Source organism: Kwoniella bestiolae, chromosome 1 (genome assembly GCF_000512585.2).
Source record: "Kwoniella bestiolae CBS 10118 chromosome 1, complete sequence".
Lineage (NCBI taxonomy): Eukaryota > Fungi > Basidiomycota > Tremellomycetes > Tremellales > Cryptococcaceae > Kwoniella > Kwoniella bestiolae.
The window spans coordinates 2,793,189-2,816,232 of NC_089241.1; the positions used below are offsets into that span (position 1 = coordinate 2,793,189).

Sequence of the window (23,044 nt, forward strand, 5' to 3'; positions counted from 1 at the left end):
TGACTGGATTCAACTTTTCAGAGACGTGTAATATGATTACCGGAATCTCTGCTATGTGGAGTGAGAATTTTATGACAGCATTACTCATTTTCTCAGGGAAAGGTTAAACGAATATTTGCGGTATCGATTGGAATGGTTACGTACCACTCTTCAGAATTGGAAGAACTTTATTTCACTATAATAAAAATGGGTTCGCGTTGTTAGGGAAGATATCTTTTTGTTGTTTACTTTGCATTGGGTTGATCATCATGGTAGCGTATACGTGATGATCGACGATATCATCCAAGCAAGCGTTCGATCATCTGATCTACACGCTTACCCCGCAGTAACCATAAAACTCGGATCCTTCGTCCAGTCCAAATTAGTGGGGACACGGGACCTAGGAGGCGTGTGTATTGATGGGACCTGTTGACTTGCGACACTAGCTTCTGGACCTACTGATGGTGGCAAGGGATCTTCTCTCCCCCACATCAATTATAATAAGCATGACCTGACTCCATCTCGATATATCGGATCGAGCGTACCGGTCTGGTAGAAATCGCAGGCCATGGGGGGGTTCATCAATTCCGTCCAGAGTACACAAGCACACAACACATATATCAATATGCCCAAGGCAACTCAACATACACCCAAATGTACCGTTCCCCTTTGTACACATCAAAACAATAAGAGTATCATCCAGTACATACAACAGAGTTACCAGATCGGAAGCATGTACGGATCCACCTCGTATCGTAAAAGTAGTGGCGAGTACTTTCTCACTGATCTATGGATATATGCATGAGTATCGTGCACCTACCTATCACCTGCTTACATGCTATACTCATACCTCACTCGTACCAGCTCAAAACTAATCATGTCAAGCACCACCACTTCACGAACATTCATATTCACTCCACCCCCCGACGGCGCACCTGTAGGTTGGACCCCTTCCAATAACGACAATACGAATCATGGGGGAATAAGCAAGACAGTCCTAGCTATCATATTGACATTGTGCGGGGTGGTGCTCTTCTGGCTTCTTGCCATGGGGTATTGGATCTACTCAATGTATGTGCCGTGTCCTTCTAGCTCATAGCTTACTTCAACTCCCCTCGTCGATTAACCAAGATGATTCCGCTAACACCAACATGTCTCTCTCTGCTTTAGACGCAAACTCCGCCGCACCAAGCTCCTCGCTCAACACTCAACCGAAGGTCGTCGCCAAACATGGTTAGATGCTTCCAATATCCCTTCACCTCCTATTAGTCCCATAACTCATACCTTCGGGTTTGGACTTGGCCTGGGTCGTACGCACAACACCAGCATGGCCAAAGCCGAGTCTGAAGGAGGTAGAAGTAATCATAGACATTCCATTGGATCGACGGTTGTGGGGTCGGAATATACAGCTAAGAGTTCTGGGAAGGGGATTCTGAGAGGTGATGGGGAGAAACGTACGTCCTATTCTCCAGGTCCGGCATGGGTCATACTGTATCCATTCTTGTTGCTATGATTGGCTGATTTGCTTTCATGGATGGGTTTGTCAGGCGATAAGGCAAGTACGAACGTAAGAATCATGAGCCAAGATACCACCACCACCACCACGACCAGCCATTACGACTCTTCAATATGAGTATGAAATGCGGTTCCTCCGGAAACGACTGTACAGAGGGCTTTATGGTTTATGAGCTTGGAGCTTGGCTTGGGTCATCAGATTGTCGTCTTGTCTTGTCTTGTCTTGTCTTGTACTACATTTCCGGGACATCAATTATATGATTGTGAATACGCTTTTGCAGATAGATGTAAGCAGGTAGATGATGGTCATGTATCATAACTTTCAACGCAACAGAACAGAAAGATAACAGACATTGTTTGATTTGAAGATTACATACATTCATCGAACTGATACAACATTAATCAAAACAATCATAGTCTACGCGACGTTGGTAAGAGCTGGAGGGGCATCGATATCTTCTCTTTCTCCTTTTTAGTTATCTCCTCGACCTTCTCTTTGCCCTTCCCTTTGGTATCGGCGGTAAGAGTGGTAGTAGTGGGTTTCTTCTTTTTCTTGAGCAGCATGGCTATAAAGTCAGATGCAATCAGCAAAGATACGAAAACGAAGAGTAAACAGGCGTAGAACCGTCAAAACAGCAAATATTGGATGTTTCCCTCAACCTTATCCTAAGAAGGCGAGGCAAACTCACCCTTGCTCACAGCGTTCCTAACACCCTCATTAATCTCCCTACTCTCCTCCAAAAACTTATTATCCTCAAACTTGTACTTCTTAGCAGCCAGCTCCTCGAGGTTCACATCCTCCACTTTACGCTTAGATGACCCCTCCCCCTGCGCATCATCGTCGAAAGAGTCAGGAGTGGATATGCCCAGCTTACGTTCAAGAGCTTCAAGCTTGGATTTCTCTTCGGCTGCTAGCTTGGCTCGGAGGGCGGGGGCGGATTCGAGGAGGTCTGCTTGTCTGTGGGGGATGTTAGCGTGTGCACTGTTTGTATATAGATAAAACTCTCAAGGTGAGGAGTGGTGAAAAGTCATTTTGCCGGGAAAGATGATAGTATGATTTATATAGGGGATAAGGAGCATTATGAGTTCATAACAGATAGGATGGTATAGGACGATGACAAAAGATTGAGTGCGATTAAAAAACGAAATGTTGGAGAAAGAAAGAAAGAAACCATAACCCACCTCTGAGCCTCTTTGATAGTCCCCAACCTCCTCCCGCTCAAATCCCTACAAGAATCCATATTTGTCGCTTTTCCCGTTGACATCCTCCCCCCCGCCGCTCTAAGCTGAGACCCAAATCCACCTTTCCCACCTGGTAATCTCGCGCAGACATTGATACTTATTGGATGGTTTGGCGAGTCGGCATGTCGGAGTGATGAGATGGGTGTGTGGGGGGATAAGATGTGGGTGGAAGTTCTTAGGTATGTGTTGTTGCTTAAGAGAGTTGGGGGAAGGGGGAGGTCGGATACGAGGGTTTCGGGGTGGACATTTAGGGATTGGAAGGGGAGGGGGGCGGGGAGGTGGAGATGGATTGTTTGGAGCATGTTGGGTCTTCTGAGTTGGATTGGTCTTGTCCGTAATTGAGAGTAGATTGATGTATCATCTGTTGATGATGTTGCCTGCTGCTTTCTATAAGTTGAACCTAGAAGAGACAGAGAGACGACGGTGAATTAGGTGGCAATAACCTTGCTCGTCGGTCACGGTATGTGAGAGGCGGGAATAACGGATACAACGTAGATGTGGCACACAAGCAGTATCGTCGTGGCACCTTCAGGGTACAAGTGGTCCATGGCCGGTGGTCAGTTTCAGTTAGTGGATGTCTCGTGTGGTAACAGAGTGTTACCAAGAAATGGTAACTTACCAGTGAATTAACGTTAATTCGACCAATCCGTCTTTTTCGAGATTGAAGAATCAGCGTCCACTATCAATCCAACTTTGTTACACCAACATCAACATCAAACCGTCACCTGCAGCTGTCATTGTCAGTCCGACTCCTCTCTCATCCTAGCATCAAAGTGTCTCTTCACATCCACACAGCTTCATACTAGTAGCCTACTCGACACCTGTCACTTTCCTTTCGATACCTCTTCTACCCTCCTCAGCCCAACCAACATGGAAGTCAACAAAGAAGAAGCCCTCCGATGCCTCTCCATCTCCTCCAAACATCGATCCAACTCCAATCTCCCCTCCGCACTGAAATTCGCCAAGAAGTCTGTAGCGCTGTATACGACGCCAGAGGGAGAGGCGATGGTGATTGCTATAGAAAGGGAGATTGAATCTGGTGGGAGTGGGTCGGGAACTTCTACTCCTACGCCTGGCAGCTCGACACCTAACGGGGATGCGGGGAGTAAAGCGAAAGCTTCGGGGGTGGAGGAACATCTTACTTCTGCTCATTCTAGACCTGGCCACGGGACGAAATCTACTACTTCTGCTACGAATAAGGAAAGTGCAGGTGCCGGAGGAAGCAAAAAGAGTTATACGGCCAAGCAGATGGAGGTTGTCAAAAGGGTTAAGGGCTGCAAGCATCATGAGTATTATGAGATTTTGGCGGGTGAGTATATCTTGGTTGGTCGTATCTTTGTCGGTCGTTGAGTGTGCAAAAGCTGATGATGTTCATTGTGGACAGTCGAGAAAACATGTACTGAGAACGATGTGAAGAAAGCTTACAAGAAGGTATGTCTCAGCTTGCACAACGATCTAAAGCATATCATTCAGCTGATTACTGTTGTCGATGATAGCTCGCACTGGCTTTGCATCCTGATAAGAAGTGGGTATCGTATTCTAGCTAAGTGTACCAAAAGGTTTGGATCATATAGCTAATGAGCTTGAGTAGTAATGCACCAGGAGCAGACGAAGCGTTCAAGAGTGAGCAATCCTTTATGACTATCACTATCATCCTATTCTTCCTCACACATATCCCACATCAGCGCATGACCTTCCTCACGACATCACCCTTTTCTCGCTCCAAGCCTCAAAGTCATCTACTGACGTTTTACTATCTATCGCAGTGGTATCAAAAGCCTTCCAAGTCCTCTCCGACCCCAACCTAAAAGCCTCGTTCGATGCCAATCCATCATACGACCCTACGCAGCGTAATCCTGGGATGTCCGCTTCGTCAGGTATGCGAGGATTCGGTGGAGGAGGGGGAGGGGGACCGGGGATGTATCAGACGGAGATTAATCCTGAGGATTTGTTTAATATGTTCTTTGGTGAGTAATGTTTGCATGTGTTGGATTAGGTGGTGGGAAAGGGATGATATGGAGCATGGAAGATGCATGAGAAGATGGTGTTGAATGCTGTCATACTCGGTGGTTGATCTAGAAGATGGGTGATATCTGATCGAGCGACTTAGAACTCGCGTTTTTGACACATCTGCTGACTACTCATCTCTCACTCTAGGCGGTGGTGGTGGTGGATTCGGTGGATCACCATTCGGTCAAGCCAATGGTAAGTCCCCTACAACATATCAGATGGCTGTATCGCATCGTCGTAACGACTTTAGCTGATATCGTGTGCTGCTGCGTTCAGTATTCACATTCGGCGGTCCAGGCGGATTTCAAGCGCACTACGGAGGTCGACCCCGTCGTCCCCAACCTCGTGGTCCAGGTGCAGCTGCGGGAACCGAGTCAAGTCCCCTCGTAGCGTTATTACCCATAATCATCCTATTCGCCTTCGCCCTCATCTCTATCATCCCTTCGCTATTCTCCGGAAACTCTCAACCCGACCCTTCGTATGGGTTCGAGAAATCTGTGAAGCTCAATCTTAATAGGGAGACGTCGAATTGGAAGGTGCCGTACTATGTGAATAATCAGGAATGGGAGAACTCGGAGATCTTCAAGTCTGTACCTGATAATAGGAAGGGGAAGGGGAATGAGGGGTTGTATAGTCCCAAATTGAGGGGGTTCGAGAGGGGGGTGGAGAATGTTTATGCAAGGAGATTACAGAACGAGGTGGGTCTCTTTTATAGAAAGAACAACTGCTCTGGTCGTGTATTCCTACTTAGTTGTCAGACTGGTTAGCTGACTGTTTGCACACATAGTGCCAATACTTCCTAGATCTCAAACAACAACGTATCAACGAGAACTCTGGATTCTTCGGTATAGGTGCCAACACCGACAAGTTGAGAGAGATCAGACAGCAGAAGAGCCCTGCGTGCGAGCAACTGAGGAAATGGGGTTTGATCAATCAGGGGAGTTGGTAGTGGCAGTGTCAAGGGGTTTTGATCAGACTGCTCGCATAGGATATAGTATAGGATTAGATGTAGATAGAATGATTTGTTCAAAAGTGTTTTTTATAAGCATATCTCATCTATCGGTCAGTCATTCAATGCATGCATGCATCGGAATCTCGTTTCGTAATGCTCCATGCAATGCAAGTGTGAATGATCAGGCTCACCAAATGCACATTGTCACTCCGGTTGCCTCCACTTTGACCTCGTCAGTATCAGGCACACTCTATTGAAAATGTTTGAACCCAGGATGAAAATGTTTTTTCAGTCTTGCGTCTGTCTCCGTCTTGCGTCCATCCAAGAATAACATCTTGACATACTATCTACCATCCATAACCAACACCTCATCCCCACAGAGGTCTTGAGAAAGAGAGACAAAATGGTAGCCTCCTTCGATCCCCTCTCACCTTCCTTCGCCTCCTCATCAGGGAGCGTCGACAAATCAACCTTCAAGACCCTCACCCGTGAGAGACAATTCCGACATCCCCCCGCCAACGCATCGGACGTACCTGCGCTAGATGAGCTTGTCCAACCTCATATACAGTCTTTCAATGCGCTGATAGAGGACGAGGGGAATAAGGGGCTGTTACAATTGGGTGTCGAGGATATAGGGGAGAAAGTCGTATTTGATGGGAGGGAGTATGAGAATGATCAGGCGGGTTTTGGAAGTAAGATTAGCTGTGAGTGGGGTTCATCGTTCATCTTGCTTATCCTTGCGCTTTATGCTGGTGCTTCGAAGGGACCAGTGTCTGTCTCTGGTCACTCGCAATCTATGAAGATGCGTAATTTATATTGAACTTGAGCTGGATTGCTTATTTCATAACTATAGACCGCATCGACAGAGTAGCGCTCTCCAAACCGCTCGTTCCGGAGAAAGACAAGTTGGCGATCGAACGACGTATATTCCCTGCTGAGGTTAGTCGACTACTCGCGGAATGTTGCCCTGCCAGATCGCTTACCATGTATGTTTCGGGTTTATAGGCAAGAGAACGTCTCACCACCTACCGATCTAGACTCACAGTCAACATACGATGGACTGTTACTGGACCTGATGGGGTTTCGAGGGAGCATGAGGAGATTAAGGAATGTGGGCTGTTGCCTGTTATGACGAGGGTAAGTGACTATTTGATTTCGGCTGCATCAAGCTGCTGTCGAAGAGGCATGTCACGTTCTTCATTGGTTTGATACCTGAATGATTTGACTGGTCTGAGAGCAACCGAGCATCAGTAGAAGAAAACAAACTGATGATTTACCTCCCTCCGTTTCTAGTCAATCCGATGTAATCTCCAAAACCTCTCCGCCGAAGAACTCATCTCCCACGGCGAAGAATCCACCTCTTTCGGAGGATATTTCATCGTAAACGGAAATGAGAAGATCATCCGATATCTCATCTTACCAAGACGACATCATCCCCTCAACTTGTACAGACCATCATTCGCCAAACGAGGAGTAGGGTACACCCCATACGGATGTCAGATTCGATGTGTCAGACCGGACCAATCGGCATGTACCAATACCATCCATTACCTCTCCAACGGAGGTGCCACCCTCAGATTCGCCTGGAGGAAAGTAGAGTACATGATTCCGTTGATGCTTATTCTCAAGGCGTTGGTGAACGCATCGGACAAGGAGATCTTCGAAGGATTGATTCAAGGGGAATATGATAATACCTTCTTGACGGACCGAGTGGAACTCTTATTAAGAGGACAGAAGACATGGAATCTCCAAACTGGAGAACAATGTTTGGATTACCTGGGAGAGAAGTTCAGAGTGGTACTTGGTTGTCCGGAGGATTGGAATAATATCCAAGTCGGGAGTTTCCTGCTTTCAAGGGTGGTTCTGGTGCATCTGCCTAATCCTAGAGATAAATTCAGGATGTTGATGTGAGTCCAAGTTCTCCTTGACATGATCTATTCGCTTCTCTCCTGTGCACTAGACTGATTGTTGCGATTACTCCAGCTTCATGCTTCGAAAGCTCTATTCACTTGTTTCTGGTGCTTCATGCGCCGATAACCCCGATTCACCTCAACACCATGAAGTTCTTTTACCTGGTTTCTTGTACGGTATGATCATCAAAGAACGATTCGATGATTGCCTGAACGCTGTCAAGCTGCAGATTCAACAGGATCTGAGACAGGGCAAAGCAAGAAGCTTTTCTGATCGTAAGTTGCTTTCTTCACCTCGCATATAAAGGTATGAAACGATCAATTGATACACTCGACCAGCCAAATACTTCACTTCCGTTCTCGCCAAAACCAATTGGGACATCGGAGCGAAACTCTCATACTTCTTGGCTACTGGTAATCTTGTCTCTCCGACCGGTCTCGATCTCCAGCAAACATCAGGTTATACCATTGTCGCTGAGAAGTTGAACTTTTATCGATACCTGAGTCATTTCAGGTGTATCCATCGAGGTGCTTTCTTTGCGGAGTTGAAGACTACCGATGTCAGAAAGTTGAGACCTGAATCATGGGGTAAGTGGATCAGCTTAGTAAACTCCTAGGAACATCAAGCTGACGAGTCATCATTCCTTAGGTTTCCTATGCCCCGTACATACTCCCGATGGTTCTCCATGTGGTCTTCTGAATCACTTATCGCACACATGTAAGATCGTGGTGGGCCAGCTCGACACCTCACATATCCCCGCATTACTCTCAGCACACGGTATGACCCAGATCTTCGCCTCTTCCATCGATGGTCGACGGATGGTATGTATTCAACTGGATGGTCGAGTGATAGGATATGCCTCTCCTCAAAAGTCCAAACAACTTGCCAACCTCTTACGAAAATTGAAGACCGAGGGTAACTCAAAGGTACCAATCGATGTTGAGATTGGTTATGTTCCCGTTACCAAGGGAGGCCAATACCCTGGTTTATACCTTTTCTCATCGAGAAGTAGAATGATGAGACCCGTGACGTACCTTGAGAATGGCAAGTTAGATCACTTGGGTACTTTCGAACAGGTCTACATGGATGTTGCGATTACGAAGCAGGAGATCGAGAATGGCGTGACTACTCATCTGGAATTGGATCCGACGAGTATGTTGTCAGTCATTGCGAATTTGACGCCTTTCTCGGATTTTAATCAGAGTCCTAGGAATATGTATCAGGTTAGTTTCCCACTTCTTTCCACTGTATACCTTCCGCAGCTAGTCAAGCTTTGCTCCTGAGTTGAACTGGAGGGGTAGGCCATAGCTAATATTTTCTTGCGACGCAGTGCCAGATGGGTAAACAATCTATGGGTACACCTTCTACTGCGCTGAACAAGCGAACAGATAACAAGATGGTAAGTTGATTGCAGCCTGCTTATACATGTTTCCAATTGTGCTGAAAATCCATCGCCCGTAGTACCGACTCCAATCCGGTCAAACACCTGTCGTCCGACCAGCCTTACACAACCATTACGGATTCGACAACTTCCCCAACGGTATGAACGCCATTGTCGCTGTCATCTCCTATACCGGATACGACATGGAGGATGCGATGATTCTCAACAAATCAGCTCACGAGCGAGGATTCGGATATGGAACGGTATACAAATCTGATATCTTCGATTTGAAAGATTCTGTCGGAGCAGGGAGATCATCCTCAAAACCCAGGTTACATTTCGCCCTGGGTCGAGATATCAAAGACGAACACACGTGTCTAGAATTCTTATCTCGTGATGGGTTACCAAGGATCGGAACGAGGGTCAAATCTGGAGATCCCCTCGCGGGTTATATAGACGATACGACGGGTAAAACGAAATTCCACAAGTACAAGGGAGATGAGGTTGCCTTTGTGGATGAAGTGAGACTTTTGGGTTCCGATTCGGGTGATGCGGAATTACAGAAGATCCATATCAAGTTGAGGATCCCCCGATCACCTGTTATAGGAGACAAGTTCTCTTCGAGACATGGACAGAAGGGTGTGTGTTCGCAGAAGTTCCCGGCGATTGATATGCCGTTTAGCGAGTCGGGGATGCAGCCTGATGTGATTATCAATCCGCATGCGTTCCCCTCGAGAATGACTATCGGAATGTTCGTGGAATCCTTGGCGGGCAAGGCGGGGGCGTTACATGGTATTTGCCAGGATGCTACGCCTTTCAAGTGAGTGAAACTCTCCCCTTCTCTACTGTATACCTCGTACGGTCTTATAGACTTTAAGAGGTGATGAGAAAGGAGACGACAGTGCTGATTTTATTGGACTCGTTATAGATTCTCAGACTCGGACCGACCAGTCGATTACTTTGGTGAACAGCTTAAAGCCGCTGGATACAATTACTACGGGAACGAACCGATGTATTCTGGTATTACGGGTGAAGAGTTCCATGCGGATATCTATCTGGGTTTGGTCTATTATCAGAGATTGAGACATATGGTGAACGATAAGTTCCAGGTTAGGACGACTGGACCTGTTGATCCGTTGACTAGACAGCCTGTCAAGGTGGGTCAACTCTTTTCCATCTCAACCACTTCATATCTGTGCCACTGTACAGCAATATGATCTGCTCGAGCCTAAATCTACTTCGTATGCTGATATCTGTTCCACTCGCTACAGGGCCGAAAACGAGCAGGTGGTATTCGATTCGGAGAGATGGAAAGAGATGCCCTCATAGCACATGGAACTTCCTTCCTCCTTCAAGATCGACTCATGAATTGCTCGGATTACTCTACGGCATGGATCTGTCGATCGTGCGGATCCTTAACTTCATTAGGGTTCGAGGATGTCACGTCGACCTCGGCTAGTGAGGGGATGAAGGAGTATTGTAGGATCTGTGATGCTCATTTGCATTCCCATCTTGACGATGATGTCAAGAAGGAGAATGGCAATGCAGTGGGTGTACGAATGAAAGATGGTGTGAGGAAGGGTAAGATGGATGTTGTGGCTGTTCCTTATGTGTTTAGATATGTGAGTTTCTGTTTCTCTCTCCCCTCTTTATCTATCCTGAACCTCGATCTCTCCCTCCCTTTATGATTGGACTTCACATAGAAGAGTTCGGTTCAATGCTGATGCTCGTCATTCGTCACAGCTTTGCGCCGAGATGGCTTGTATGGGTATCAGGTTGAATGTGACTGTGACATAGGAAATTTGGAAGAGTTCTTGGTGGTGATGGTTGTTTGATGTTGGTTTCATACTTATACCTCTTATGCATATATACCTGCTTGGAGCTGCTACGATGCACAGTCCTGAACCCATCACAAGACCTGGAAAGAGAGGAGGGTGCATGATAGCAGACTTAGATCGATGGACTTGTCTTGCGAAAAACGAGGTTTCCACGTGATTTACGTGATTTTGTTGATCCGTGCGATTGATTGATTGATTGATACATATCTGTCGTTCGTCGATGTTGATGTTATTGTTATTGCCATCATTTCACGCGATCCCACGACTATACTTAATATCATCTCGAGCTACAGCTACACCCGCCTCTCTCATTGAGTACGATACGAGGACTCAGCCCTTCTGGAACCGACCTAAAGTGGACAAATAGCCACGAGCAAGTCGCGATCTTCGATCAATATGGATTTCAACGCTCTGGGTAGTATCTCTGGGAAATCCAGTATGAGGAGGAAGGTGAGTACGGAGCGTGTCTTCCCTCCCCTTTTGTGGATATATACTCAGAGGTGATTGACGCTTATTGGCCTCCTCCATGGTGTTGACGTACAGCAGTCCAATGTACGTTTCTCTAACATTCTCTCAATCCACAACCACCTAGTTGTTCTGTTTGAGCTAAACTCTTCCTTCAAATCACGTCTAGTCCCTCCTCCAAGCATTCGGTAAATCCTCATCCTCCTCCTCATCCCGCCAATCAGCCATCCCCCTCCCACCATCTTCTTCCTCATCATATCATCAGGGTTCAGCCGGACCCAACTCACTCCCCGGCTCGGCCAACTCGACACCCCTAACCTCAACGACCAGTACCTTCAATCACGATGAGCTGTACTCCCCTTCACCAGAATATCACCCCTCAGATACCATGTCCCTTGCCTCTCGCACCACCGCGTCTCACGCTCCTCCTAGCGCCTACGGGCTGGGGATAAGTAATCCCATTACCCACGGACATAGTGCACATGGTCATGGTCATGGAGCCCATCCGAGAAGCACAAGTGCGAATTATAGTATCAAGGAAAAGCAGAGTGGTGATAAGGAACGGACGATTCGTAGACCTGAGGACGTGTTTAGACTTGTGAGGGAACGGATCATCAGTTGGAGTTATTTGGGAGAATGGTATACTGGGTGAGTGCAGCCGTTTCCTGGCAGGGGTGTAGGAGGAAAACAGAATTGATCAGCGGGTACAACAAAGTCGAGCAGACTGGTTCTCCGTGCTGGGGTGGCCATCTTTCACCAAGCTTATCCTATACATGACTATGCCTAAACCCAATCATAATACTTGAGCTGACTCTGACTTGATTCCTCAGCGACACCCACTGGCTAAATACCGTTCGTATACCCCGATCAACCCTCGAGCATTCCATCGGTCCCAAACAGCTGGAGAACCGTGCTAGAAATTTCTACATTCTGGGTATATCGTTGAGCTCATTGTTTGATATACCGTCAAGTAATGAGTTCCTGAAAGCTTTGTTGAAGCTGTTGGACGAGTGGGAGACGTTTAGTGATTCGGGGGGAGGGAAGGGTGTAGTGAGTGGTTTGCCCTTCCATCTTCCCCTAATGGCTGTCCACGTACACGGGTTACTAACTGCTAGCCTAACTACACCCAGAAAAACCTCTTCCGTGGTCAGAGGAATAATCGCAAAGTCACCGCTGGCGGTACCGTCATGTCTGATTTTGCAACTGGGATGGACAGTACCGAGTCATACCTTCTGAACGTGAATATGGTGAGTGTTCATTCCTCCTCTACGACCCATAGACATCTCTCTGTTGCATGCCACCTCCTGCACTCTTCTCCACCTTGATATCGCTGATCGCTATGTCTCTGTGTTTAAACCCAGCCCTTCATACCGGATTTCTATCAAACCCACTCCACAATATGTTCAATAATCCGAGACATCTACAAAAAACTCCTAGGAATGTTCCTCCCCTCCCCACCATCCGCATCACTCTCTTCCAACGCCATACCGACATTCAACAATTCTTCCTTATTACACCAATCAACCATAATCCAGTCGGCTCCTCTGGACACTCCATTCGGTATGGGTAATCTGGGTCCAACCCCGAAATCACCAGCAGCAAGTATAATCACAGCTACATTCGCCAATCATCAATCTCAAGTTACCAGCCCGACCTCTGAGGGTGGACATGGACATGGGGGGTATTTCGGCGGGACCGCCCAGCCCCAGAGCCAAGGCCAGAGCTTCTCTTCGCCCGTACCGCAGGGTGATGCTTTGCAGCTGTTCATAGCTGGAGACTTACCCAGTGATAGGACGTTGGTGGGCGACGGTCAGAAATTGACTCCGCAGATTGTGGAGATGTTCGGAAAGGTCGATACCAAGTTGAAGGTGGGTACTTCAATTCCCTATATTCAAGACTAAGATCACAGTCACAGGACACAGGACTGATCCCATTTTACGGATATTCGCAGAAACAATTCTCCCTATTACTTCGCGAAGGCGATACCCTCGCTCGTAAAGTCCTAGATGACGAATTATCGATAATTCTCCAAAGTCTTAATCCTGGGTCTCAATCTTTGAACTTCGATTACAAAGCTGCGGTCGTGGGTTCAGGGAACGGTTGGATCAACTCTTCATCAAATACGGCGAGCAATGGGTATATGCAGGGCACTGTGAGTGGGTATGGGGGGTTGCAGGGCTTGATAGGGGATGATAAGAGGGAGAGGGATTTTGGGACTATTTGATCTTGAGCTTGAGCTTGATTTGTCATCATTATACCTTGCATAACCACATCGACATTTGTTTATATACCATCTTCAGTCTTATTCCCATCTTTACTCATAACATCCTTAGATCTTGTGATCAATCGCTTATGAACACAATCTCATCGTTTGTATATTTGTTGTAGACGTTATGAATGAATGATTAACACCAGGCTTTGCAACTTCATGTGCCGCTATGTGATATCCATGCATGCTATGAGGGACAAAGTAAACCTTTAATCCGTTCCGAAATCCGAAAAATTGATGATAAGTCTATATGGGAAAGTCAAGAGGAAATTGGGAATTCGCAGAAAAGATTTCGTTCATGGGTTAAGGTTTAGTCGACAAGTTCGAGTGGTCTGTAGACTGCGTCCCACATTCGTGACTACGCGAAGATCCGAAGCATATCAGCATTTTCACATCTCACTGCATCCGGACATCGAAAGGAAGAGGAGGTCAAGGGAGAGTAAGGGAACACGAAAGACGACTCAGGGAGAGCCCACTCACCCTAATGTATTCCTCGAGATGTAATGGTCCCTTCCCATTAACCACCTTGATAGTATTCTCATCCTTCGCATTTCCATCCTGTACCGCCTGCCTGACAACGGCAGCAGCAACTTCCACCGAGACGTTCCTCACATCCGCCAAATCGGGAAGGAGCGAGGCCTCGGGGTTGGTCAGAGCAGGAGAGAGGGATGCGAGCGAGTTGACACCGGCCATTAACATCGAGTTGGAGATGGTGTTGGATCGGGCGAGGATGGATCCGAGGCCCAGGGCGGGGTAAATGAGGGCGTTGTTCGTTTGAGCTACAGTATCTATCAAGCGTAAAACAATCAGTATAATTGATTCATGATACCTTAGATTCCAAGTCATGAGACGATGGTGTGTAGAGTGAATTGGATGACCAACTTACATTGTTTACCGTTACCCAATTCTACAGGTGGGAAAGGAGATCCGGTAGCTACCAACGCTCGGTTCTCGGTCCAGTGGAGAGCATCTGCTGGGTCAACTTCACATAATGCGGTGGGGTTGGACATTGGGAACTGGAGTGGTTCATGATTATCAGTCAATTGCTTTTCAAGGTAATGATGGGACAGGTCGACTCACGATGATAGGTCGTTCCACGTGTTTACCCTAAGAGTAGCATTGTTCAGCTGGATGTTTCTACTGACCCATCAGAAAGAAGAATCGAGGTACTTACCATCTCTCTGATCAACTCCTCAGAGAACGCTCGCGAGTGGGTGGAAGTACCAATCAACACAGTAGGCTTGACGTTCTTGACGACTACAACCCATCTCAAGTCAGCTATCTCCACCAAAAGTAGAAACATGAACAGACAGCGGGAATGACCTCAGCAATAATGTACTCACCATCCATCAACCACGTCCCATCGTTATCCTCACTCTTAGCCCAATGTTCCACCTCCTCATCAGGTCTAGCATAAGGTAATTGAGCGTGTCTCAAGTTGTTACCCATGCTTTCCACCAAAAGACCATTCCTGTCAACACACCAGAACCTGCTACAAGCTTCTTCCTCTGTGAGACCCTCCAAAATCATCAAGCCATCTTTGATCTGGTCGGCGATACCCATTCCTGCTGAGCCGGCACCGTAGATCACTATTCGTTGGTCTTGGAGTCGAGCGCCAGATACCTTGATAGCGCTGTGGGTGGGTGAGGAAGGTTGCGTAAACGTTGATCATGGATAGCGAACGATGGATACGGGTGTAATAGGAAGGTGGTGGTAATTACGAACAGGAAGAAAAGGCAGCATGAATGAGAGTCAGTATACATCGTTGTTATCCAAAAGAGACTTCCCACTCACGCAATCAAAGCGGCCAAAGCTACCGCACCAGTTCCCTGGATATCATCGTTAAACATCGGGATATGCTTGTACTTCTCCATCAACCTGTACGCATTGGCCATACCGAAGTCCTCGAAATGGATAATGGCATTGGGGAACAGCTCTCTACAGTTCTTGATAAACCTATCAATGAATTGATCGTAGTTCTTTCCCCTAATTCTGGTTCGCTTCCAGCCCATGTAGAGCGAGTCCGAGAACAGGGCGTGGTTGTCGGTTCCGCAATCTAGCACGACGGGGAGGATCCGGTTGGGGTTGATTCCTGCTCCGAGGGTGTAGAGGGCGGCTTTGGAGGTGGAGATGGTTATTCCTCCTACACCTTGGTCTGTACGTAACATTGGAACATGGTCAGCCAAACAAGTGGGTATGGGGAGGTCGTACGCGGACTCACCTCCAATACCCAAGATTGCCTCTGCATCCGTTACTACTACTAAATCGATAGCATCGTGAGGGTTGTTGGAATCGTATGCTACGTCCGCTGTTCTGTTTACGTCGAGAAGATGACCCTCGAGTTGTGCGCGCATACCATCTTGGTTGGGGAAGGACTAACAATACCCGCAAAGTCAGCTTTCAGTCACTTCGAAATCACGAATGTCAAAGCTGAGATACGCACGATGTAACATCCTACAGGTCGTCTGAAAAGGTTGGAATAGTTGGCGACAGCTTCGGCGGCACCTGTGTCTCACATGTTAGCTCTGCCGACGAATTTCCCCGTACGACTCCTGGTAAACTTGGCTACATACCTGGAGTATAGAGCACACCGAGCAACTCCTTCAAGTGATCCTGCATGATCTTGTAGAAGAGCACTTGATTCTGGTCTCGGAGGGAAGCGAGGAAAGCATGTTTGAGGATGACGGAGGGTTGCTGAAGGTCGTAAGATTACATTAGCTACTCCTTACTCCGATGTATACATCATACACAAGATAGAAAGAGCATCGAATGGATCTGCACTCACCTTGAGCAGCTGGTTATAGGCTCTTAATGCCTGTTTCTCCAGAGAGTGCACATCATAAGGTAAGAATCCTTCTAAGCCGAAAATCTGTCTTTCCTCTCTTGAGAATCCCGCACCCTTGTTAAGCTACAACCGAAAGCGAAATAGCTGAAGTCAGCTATAGTCACTAGAACGAGGTGGAGAGACGACATACACGAGGGGTGTTCAGCAAGGCAGAACCTCGAAGGTTAGTCCTGCACACATTGTAACTTATCAGTACAGACCCGCTGATCGTGTGATCTACCAATACCACATACCTGATGGGAACTTGATTCTTGTTCGCAGCTATTATGGTCCTATCGGCGAGCCCTCGAGTGGATTGAGGTCGAGCGGACGGGGCGTTGATCCTCGTTCGAGCAATCTTGGATGAACTGGTCATAGCAAAGTTAGATGTCAATCCTCACTGTATGAGCTAGATGAGGACACTCGAGACAAGACAGAAGATTTAGGCGAAGTGGAGGTAGATGTCTTCCGTTTCGGGATCCACTATCAACGCGTACCACTCACCTTCCTCTGATCATCTTGGTTTGTGTGTTGAGCTGTACTGTAACTGTCACCGATGGGATGGATGATATCAAGAGAGAAAGAGATGTGTCGGGGGAGATCGCGTCCTTGGGGATGGGGTTGGGGGTGATGTTGATAGGTTACTGCTAGTCCTATTTTTTCTGGTTGGTTTTTTTCGTTTTGGGATGATGTTATTTTCGAATCTCATCTTAACGTCACTCTCAAAATTCGAAAACACTTTTCACCCTGAATCCAACAATCCCAACACACCAAATACATGCAATTGCCGCTTCTGGGCGTAGTAGACAAGTATACAGGCACCGCTCATGTCCGATCATTCTCAACTACCAACGGCCGAAGTGCTCGTTGACTATCTGATAGTGCAATGCAGCATACTGTATATCGCTGAACCATGGGACAGTCAGGCAAGAGGCGATAGTACCGCAAGAAAGATGGGATGATGAGGTATCGTGCGCCAGGGAGATGGGCATGCGGACATGAGTTCGCCGTAGACCAATATGTGTTGCGGGCCATAATCCGACTTTTGACACGTTCCCGGACAAGTTCCGGGTGAGGCCTTCTTCAAGATGTCATATTTCGTAGACAAGTGCTTCGGATTGAGCTAAGCATAGAGCGAACGAACCTCTTTCCTGATGATATCATGGATCAGCTGAATCAACGATTTGCCACTGAGTCCCACGGCCAGAGCGTGCCAAATGGAGGAATACACCATCACTGTCGTCACTGTCAGCTCGCCACCTTACCTGAAAGGATCTCTCTTCGGGGGGTCTTCAGCTCGCGACGTCATCAACAAAATGAGTGCTGGTGATTGAACCTTTGTTGTACGACGTGCTTCGGAAAACCTTTCATATAGACTCTGGCAACGCTTGAAGGTTACGAGAGACGTATCTACTTCAGCGAGTACATTTGCATTTGATCTGATGCTTCCCACATATTCGCGTTGAACGAGCCTTCGATTGACATACACCTGCATTCTTCACTCTCATGTCTCCCACCAAGGACCGATCATCTCGGATCTCCGACAGCCTACCGTCGACCATGGAGGACGATTCTCGCTACTCCAGAGCAGCTGCCTCTTCCAATCGAGTGCTCACCGATCAAGTGCAAACTATCGCCAGGACTGATGCTCAAGAGGGATCACAAACTCATATCGAGGCATCCTCCTTCCCCGGCCACAGACGAGCTGACACGGCCGAGGAAGATGACTCCGAGATACGAACGCAAAGTGTTGGAGTAACTTACACCAAATATCCCAGAACGAACTTCCAGGTGTTCATGACTTGTACGGCACCTCCCAATCCAAGAATTGTCAAGCGTAGGAGGGAGATACATTTTACGGGGACAGGTTGCGGTTAGATGTGATCTCAGCCTAGGAGCAGGTTATTGTGTCAGTGTCGCTTTGGTCAATCCGTGTCTGTCTTTGTATTGTGTTTCTCGAGGTTGCAATGGACGGAAATAGCGGATGATATAGGTAACCAGAGTTGGCTAGCGCACGGTAGTCTTTGCCCTTTAATTGTGCTACCTGAGATTCGCCACTTTGTAAGATTGGCTCTCATGGTGTGCACTGATGACCTCTGGTCTTCGACCGGCTAAACTTCTGGATGGGTGAGGGAGTCATCTTTCTCCGTCTTTTGGAGGGTGAAGGGAGACATTCTGAGATTGCGACTTGGACCCAAATGGCCTACCTTTATACTCAGAGAACAGACATATATTGATCGAACCTGAACTCACATTCTGCACCACGGTACCTCACATTCAACAAAATTGATATTTCACATTGAGCTATGCTGCGAGTACCACCTACTTCAAGCAGTTGCCAATTCTCTTCACACGGGGACGCCGAGCAACACTTCGAGCACCAGTCGTCCAAGTATATCGACAGATGCAGCGTATACTTATCAACCCCTTGAACCTCACGAAAACAAGAGAAATGCAGGGACGACGGAAATAAGTAATAGAAGTCATGGGCCTATCACGAATGACGGAAGGAGTGTCTTGACTTCAACGGACGTAGATATTCAGAAAGTTCAGGAAGTCACGCGAATTTGAAAGGGTCCAAACCTTCATATGAGGAGTATCTGACTCATACGGGCCATACACACACGAAATGGGACAACTCAGGACAAACGGAGATTCAAAGTGATGTGCAGATGATTATATGGTCAAGAGATCATTGTATCTGTGTATGAACCAGACGTCCTGACTTACAGCCTCAAACGCTTTTTGTCATCAGGCCAGTGGGATACCAGCACCGCCCTTTCCTCCCTGATACACCCCTGAGAGCCCGTTGTAATCCTCCTTGATCTTGTTTACTCTATCCTCCATCTGCTGTTTGTCCTCTCCGGTCAGATCTCCAACCAGATCCGCTACTGATCGAGCTGTCCAGAAGGCGTTAGACTTGTTGTACAGTGGTCTTTTTGCGAAGTCTTCGGAAGATTCGGAGGGGGTGGGGACTTTGAATACCTGATGAATGCAAGGGTCAGCGGTCCGAAGTTCCCATTGCTACTTTGAAATGGAAGCCCACCTCCTCCAATATCCTTATATCGTGCGGTATGTTGAAAGCGTCCCTTGTATCCTCATACGTGAAGAGGAAGTAATGGTTATCGAATCCAGACCAGGTTATACCGGAGAGGCCTAGATGATCGAATCTTGATCAGCCGTCCTCTAAGTTCAATTTCTCCGCGGTGACTTACACAACGAGCAAGGTTCGTGGGTAGCGAAGAAGATACATTCCTTCGGTGGAGGTCTTTGATCCGCTGGGAGAGCATAGAAGTGCTGTATGCAGTTGATCTCACCGTGCTGCAAGAGGGTGTTCAATTTAATCAAGATAGGATTCTCAGCTCGTGTTCATCACTTACCAAAAGGGGACTAGACGTTTCATGATTTGACGCAACCACCACAACACTCAGATCTGACTTCCTGAAGATAGCCGCACCGAATACTTTTGAACCCGACGCTACTCCTTGGGCTGTCAAGGGTATGATCTTCTCCGACGTGGTGGTCAGAAAGGCATCAAGGAGCTGAGAAGAGGTCCAGGTCATTGTGTCTGCTGTGTATCAACATGAATAGTCGTATGCATCATACAATTAGAGGAATCAGCTTGATCAGTATGGAACAGATACAACGATGAAGTGAAAGTGGAGGGACGTAAACAGCAGCCACCGATGTTATCGGAGATGATAAGAGCCCATCACGTTACCGGATCTCCGGCCTAGATTGTCTGGTTGATCGGTCCTCCATATTTGCTTTGTGTTAATCATGCACTGGCGTATGATCATCATCAACGAGTGGATGACGTGACATGAGCGGACGAAAGGCCTACACGTGTAAGTGCTTGCATTGCGATCAGCAGAAAAGAAAGTTTTGATATACAGGCGCTATACAGGTATCCCTTGTCGAAGCAAAAAAGTGAAGGTGAGTTTTTCACAGCTTCGAGCCGGCCATTGTCTCTAGAGTGCATCATTATGGCACGGAAGGGCTTCAAGGATGTCGTAATATGCAGTTGAGTAGGTTCTGACAATGATACATCGAAGTGTGACAGGCATCGATTCTGTGGTCAATGCAGAAAGAAGGGATTGATATGCGAATGGCCTCCTAACGGTGTTCCCTTGGAGGCGAGAGATAGTATACCGCGTTCATCCGCATCGTGAGTGCCATGACCATTACTCATTGTCAGAGTCTAGCACTGAGCCGAGCTCTGGCCCCCGCACAGACCTCCGAGAGTCGCTGCACCCTCTAGATACACTCATCATCATTCAAGCAGCTCTACGCCTCCTACCGTCGACGTGCCCCATACCGTCGCCCACGCCGAACAGCTCGACCATTCCATCCTCAATGACCCGCGTGGAGAACCAGCGGATGGGAGGATCGGCCCAGTTAAAAAGCGAAGGCGGGCATTTCCTTTCGATGACGCTGGTAGTAGGACGGAGTATATGGTGACAGAGGAATTGATGAGAGCGCTACCTAGTAGAGGTGAGTAACCAAAGGAGAAGTTCATAGCGTCAACTTATTAGGCGTTCATTGAACAGCTGAAGCGGATACATTGGTGAGCTCTGACCCCATGACTTTTAGGGTATGTGTGCATCACTGACTTCCTTCTCTCCGATAGCTGCGGATATATGTGAGCATCCAATTGATCCTCTTTTCGTTGGGGAGCCCTTCGTGCTGATTGAGCCCTTTTCATCTCAGCTTGAGCGTGTAGAATGGGTGACTATGTCCGATCCTTTCATCATACCCTCACACTTCAGCTAACTGGACTGATATAGATACACCACCCACTTCATCTGCCTACTTTTCTTGCGCAATACAATCGATTCTGGACGATGGATATCGCCCGCCGTTGTGAGACAGTTCACGCCCGATGGCTGGCTCTACTGTACATAGCCCTGTGCCTTGGTGATCATTTCAGTGATGAGCAATTGACCACCGACCCTACTCTGGAGATCAGGCTGGTGACTGTGAGTGTGTACAAGGTGCTTCGTCAGATCGTTTTCGATGAGCTTGCTGATCAAAATTTCCCTTTAGGCATGCGAGGACACACTATCTTATTCCGACTTCTTGAATCAGCCTTCAACCGAGACCATACAGACGATCATCTGCCTGAATATATATCTGAATAACAAGAACAGGGTAACAGCTGCCAAGAGCTTGTTGGGAACTGCTATCAAGATGGCTGTATGTATGGGCATGTCGGTGAGTGATCGCTCGTGACAATTGAAGTATGGGCTTTTGACGAGCTCGATCTAGCGGATACCGGATGAAGGACCGACATCTGACGAAGAAGGCTCAATAGAAAGAGAGGTGAGCTGCTGTGTCACGTCATCATGTATCACTCGCGCTGAAACAACACAGATCGGAAGAAGATTATGGTGGTCCCTCGTATGTCAAGATGCATACACAGCCTCGAACAGTGGCTTCACCTACTCCATCAACCTGTCCCACTCCTCTACCGGATACTTTGCCAATGTGGAAGATGAAGAAATACGTTGGGGTTCTCATTGCTATTCCCGACCAATGGCTGAAATAACATGTTCGACATATCACCTGTGCAAGATCAACTTCGCACTGACAGTCCGGAAATTTATCGATGCGGTCAATGCGAATTTCCCCGACGCATCTTACGACGATATCATGGCCTTAGATCGTCAATTCAGATCAGTGTACGACACTTTGCCTGTACCTCTCCGACCGGATCTTCCTCAACCCTTCGAGCTTTCATTTGCCGGTTCGAGAAGATACCTGGTCGAGCAAAGGATATTCATGGGTATCACCCTACATAATCGGATCATGAGATTACATCGATCATACATGGTCAGAGGATATGACGATCTTCGGTATGCCTATTCAACCAAGGTGTGCCTGGAGTCGGCTTATGCTACTCTGGAACTCGTCAAGCAAAGTCCTCAGACATTGTGCAGGTGGTGGGTAGTCATGGTACATGTGTGGACGAGCGGTTTGATCATCTCTGCGGATCTGGTTAAGGGGGTATCGGATGTGGTGACTAGAAGGCAACAACGAGATGGAGTGAAAATGGCCATATCCCTTCTTGAGTCAGTTCTGTCTGTACTTTTTCGCAATACTATATGAGATGACTGATACAGATGTTATAGGCCTATATCTCGTACGAGTCCCGTCGCATCACGAGGGGTCAAGGTCCTGAAAGCTCTTCTAGATACGGATGATGCGCAGGTCAATGCCCAGAAGCGACAGACGGCGAATGAGCAGCCCATGGACATCGCTCAAACGGACAATGCCATTTGTGAGCACTGCAGGACGACAACCTCTAGGCCAAAAGAGAGCTAACGATCATTGATGTACTCCAGCTTCGATGGCTGATCTTGAACAATTGCTGCGAGATGTTGCGTCTGTCCCGACGACTTATACCGCACCGACCGCTGAGATTGTTCCCGACCAGACTTTGGAGTTTTGGCAATCCCTCTTCCAGATGAATCAGTGGTGATAGTGTTTCCATCAACACGGATATTGAGTATCACTGTCACGCAGATGCCACAACTAGCTGTCATTCTGCTGTATATACTATGTACATATGATTCAAGAAGAAATCCCTTCATCGTTCACCTATTTGATGGAACATTCTCTTTACTATATCTTCGTATTTATAAGGCCATACCGGAGA

General features: G+C 47.4%; 9 protein-coding genes across 9 annotated transcripts; 6 read left to right on the forward strand and 3 right to left on the reverse strand.

The window, feature by feature from the left end:
* Positions 1-856: 856 nt before the first annotated feature.
* I302_101052 (uncharacterized protein) lies at positions 857-1,492 on the forward strand (the record flags this gene model as incomplete). Its single annotated transcript, XM_019191062.1, has 2 exons — positions 857-1,050; positions 1,150-1,492. The coding sequence occupies 2 exons, from the start codon at positions 857-859 to the stop codon at positions 1,490-1,492; spliced, it is 537 nt and encodes a 178-aa protein (XP_019047810.1).
* Positions 1,493-1,912: 420 nt separating this feature from the next.
* I302_101053 (uncharacterized protein) lies at positions 1,913-3,038 on the reverse strand (the record flags this gene model as incomplete). The annotated part of the gene is made up of 5 exons (XM_065869207.1): positions 1,913-1,932; positions 1,984-2,060; positions 2,184-2,200; positions 2,290-2,452; positions 2,677-3,038. The coding sequence occupies 5 exons, from the start codon at positions 3,036-3,038 to the stop codon at positions 1,913-1,915; spliced, it is 639 nt and encodes a 212-aa protein (XP_065725279.1).
* A 568-nt stretch (positions 3,039-3,606) lies between these two features.
* I302_101054 (uncharacterized protein) lies at positions 3,607-5,695 on the forward strand (the record flags this gene model as incomplete). The annotated part of the gene is made up of 8 exons (XM_019191064.1): positions 3,607-4,045; positions 4,121-4,167; positions 4,233-4,261; positions 4,328-4,359; positions 4,503-4,703; positions 4,894-4,941; positions 5,023-5,444; positions 5,534-5,695. The coding sequence occupies 8 exons, from the start codon at positions 3,607-3,609 to the stop codon at positions 5,693-5,695; spliced, it is 1,380 nt and encodes a 459-aa protein (XP_019047812.1).
* A 406-nt stretch (positions 5,696-6,101) lies between these two features.
* On the forward strand, positions 6,102-10,787 carry I302_101055 (uncharacterized protein; the record flags this gene model as incomplete). The annotated part of the gene is made up of 12 exons (XM_019191065.1): positions 6,102-6,402; positions 6,552-6,637; positions 6,704-6,835; positions 6,992-7,605; positions 7,682-7,884; positions 7,948-8,196; positions 8,258-8,832; positions 8,940-9,008; positions 9,071-9,810; positions 9,919-10,147; positions 10,262-10,612; positions 10,734-10,787. 12 exons carry the CDS (start codon positions 6,102-6,104, stop codon positions 10,785-10,787), a joined length of 3,603 nt encoding a protein of 1,200 aa, XP_019047813.1.
* A 437-nt stretch (positions 10,788-11,224) lies between these two features.
* I302_101056 (uncharacterized protein) lies at positions 11,225-13,517 on the forward strand (the record flags this gene model as incomplete). Its single annotated transcript, XM_019191066.1, has 6 exons — positions 11,225-11,278; positions 11,463-11,941; positions 12,124-12,343; positions 12,424-12,540; positions 12,655-13,161; positions 13,245-13,517. The coding sequence occupies 6 exons, from the start codon at positions 11,225-11,227 to the stop codon at positions 13,515-13,517; spliced, it is 1,650 nt and encodes a 549-aa protein (XP_019047814.1).
* A 355-nt stretch (positions 13,518-13,872) lies between these two features.
* Positions 13,873-16,762, reverse strand: I302_101057 (uncharacterized protein; the record flags this gene model as incomplete). The annotated part of the gene is made up of 13 exons (XM_065869208.1): positions 13,873-13,920; positions 14,043-14,350; positions 14,449-14,578; positions 14,643-14,669; positions 14,737-14,819; positions 14,906-15,195; positions 15,357-15,717; positions 15,784-15,937; positions 16,006-16,067; positions 16,136-16,256; positions 16,348-16,470; positions 16,538-16,577; positions 16,641-16,762. The coding sequence occupies 13 exons, from the start codon at positions 16,760-16,762 to the stop codon at positions 13,873-13,875; spliced, it is 1,869 nt and encodes a 622-aa protein (XP_065725280.1).
* Positions 16,763-17,946: 1,184 nt separating this feature from the next.
* On the forward strand, positions 17,947-18,264 carry I302_101058 (uncharacterized protein; the record flags this gene model as incomplete). The annotated part of the gene is made up of 1 exon (XM_019191068.1): positions 17,947-18,264. One exon carries the CDS (start codon positions 17,947-17,949, stop codon positions 18,262-18,264), a length of 318 nt encoding a protein of 105 aa, XP_019047816.1.
* Positions 18,265-19,137: 873 nt separating this feature from the next.
* On the reverse strand, positions 19,138-19,949 carry I302_101059 (uncharacterized protein; the record flags this gene model as incomplete). The annotated part of the gene is made up of 4 exons (XM_019191069.1): positions 19,138-19,371; positions 19,433-19,542; positions 19,602-19,707; positions 19,767-19,949. 4 exons carry the CDS (start codon positions 19,947-19,949, stop codon positions 19,138-19,140), a joined length of 633 nt encoding a protein of 210 aa, XP_019047817.1.
* Positions 19,950-20,209: 260 nt separating this feature from the next.
* On the forward strand, positions 20,210-22,867 carry I302_101060 (uncharacterized protein; the record flags this gene model as incomplete). The annotated part of the gene is made up of 12 exons (XM_065869209.1): positions 20,210-20,234; positions 20,294-20,322; positions 20,442-20,554; positions 20,621-20,880; positions 20,937-20,980; positions 21,097-21,114; positions 21,174-21,365; positions 21,433-21,600; positions 21,655-21,708; positions 21,760-22,457; positions 22,518-22,666; positions 22,731-22,867. 12 exons carry the CDS (start codon positions 20,210-20,212, stop codon positions 22,865-22,867), a joined length of 1,887 nt encoding a protein of 628 aa, XP_065725281.1.
* Positions 22,868-23,044: the final 177 nt, after the last annotated feature.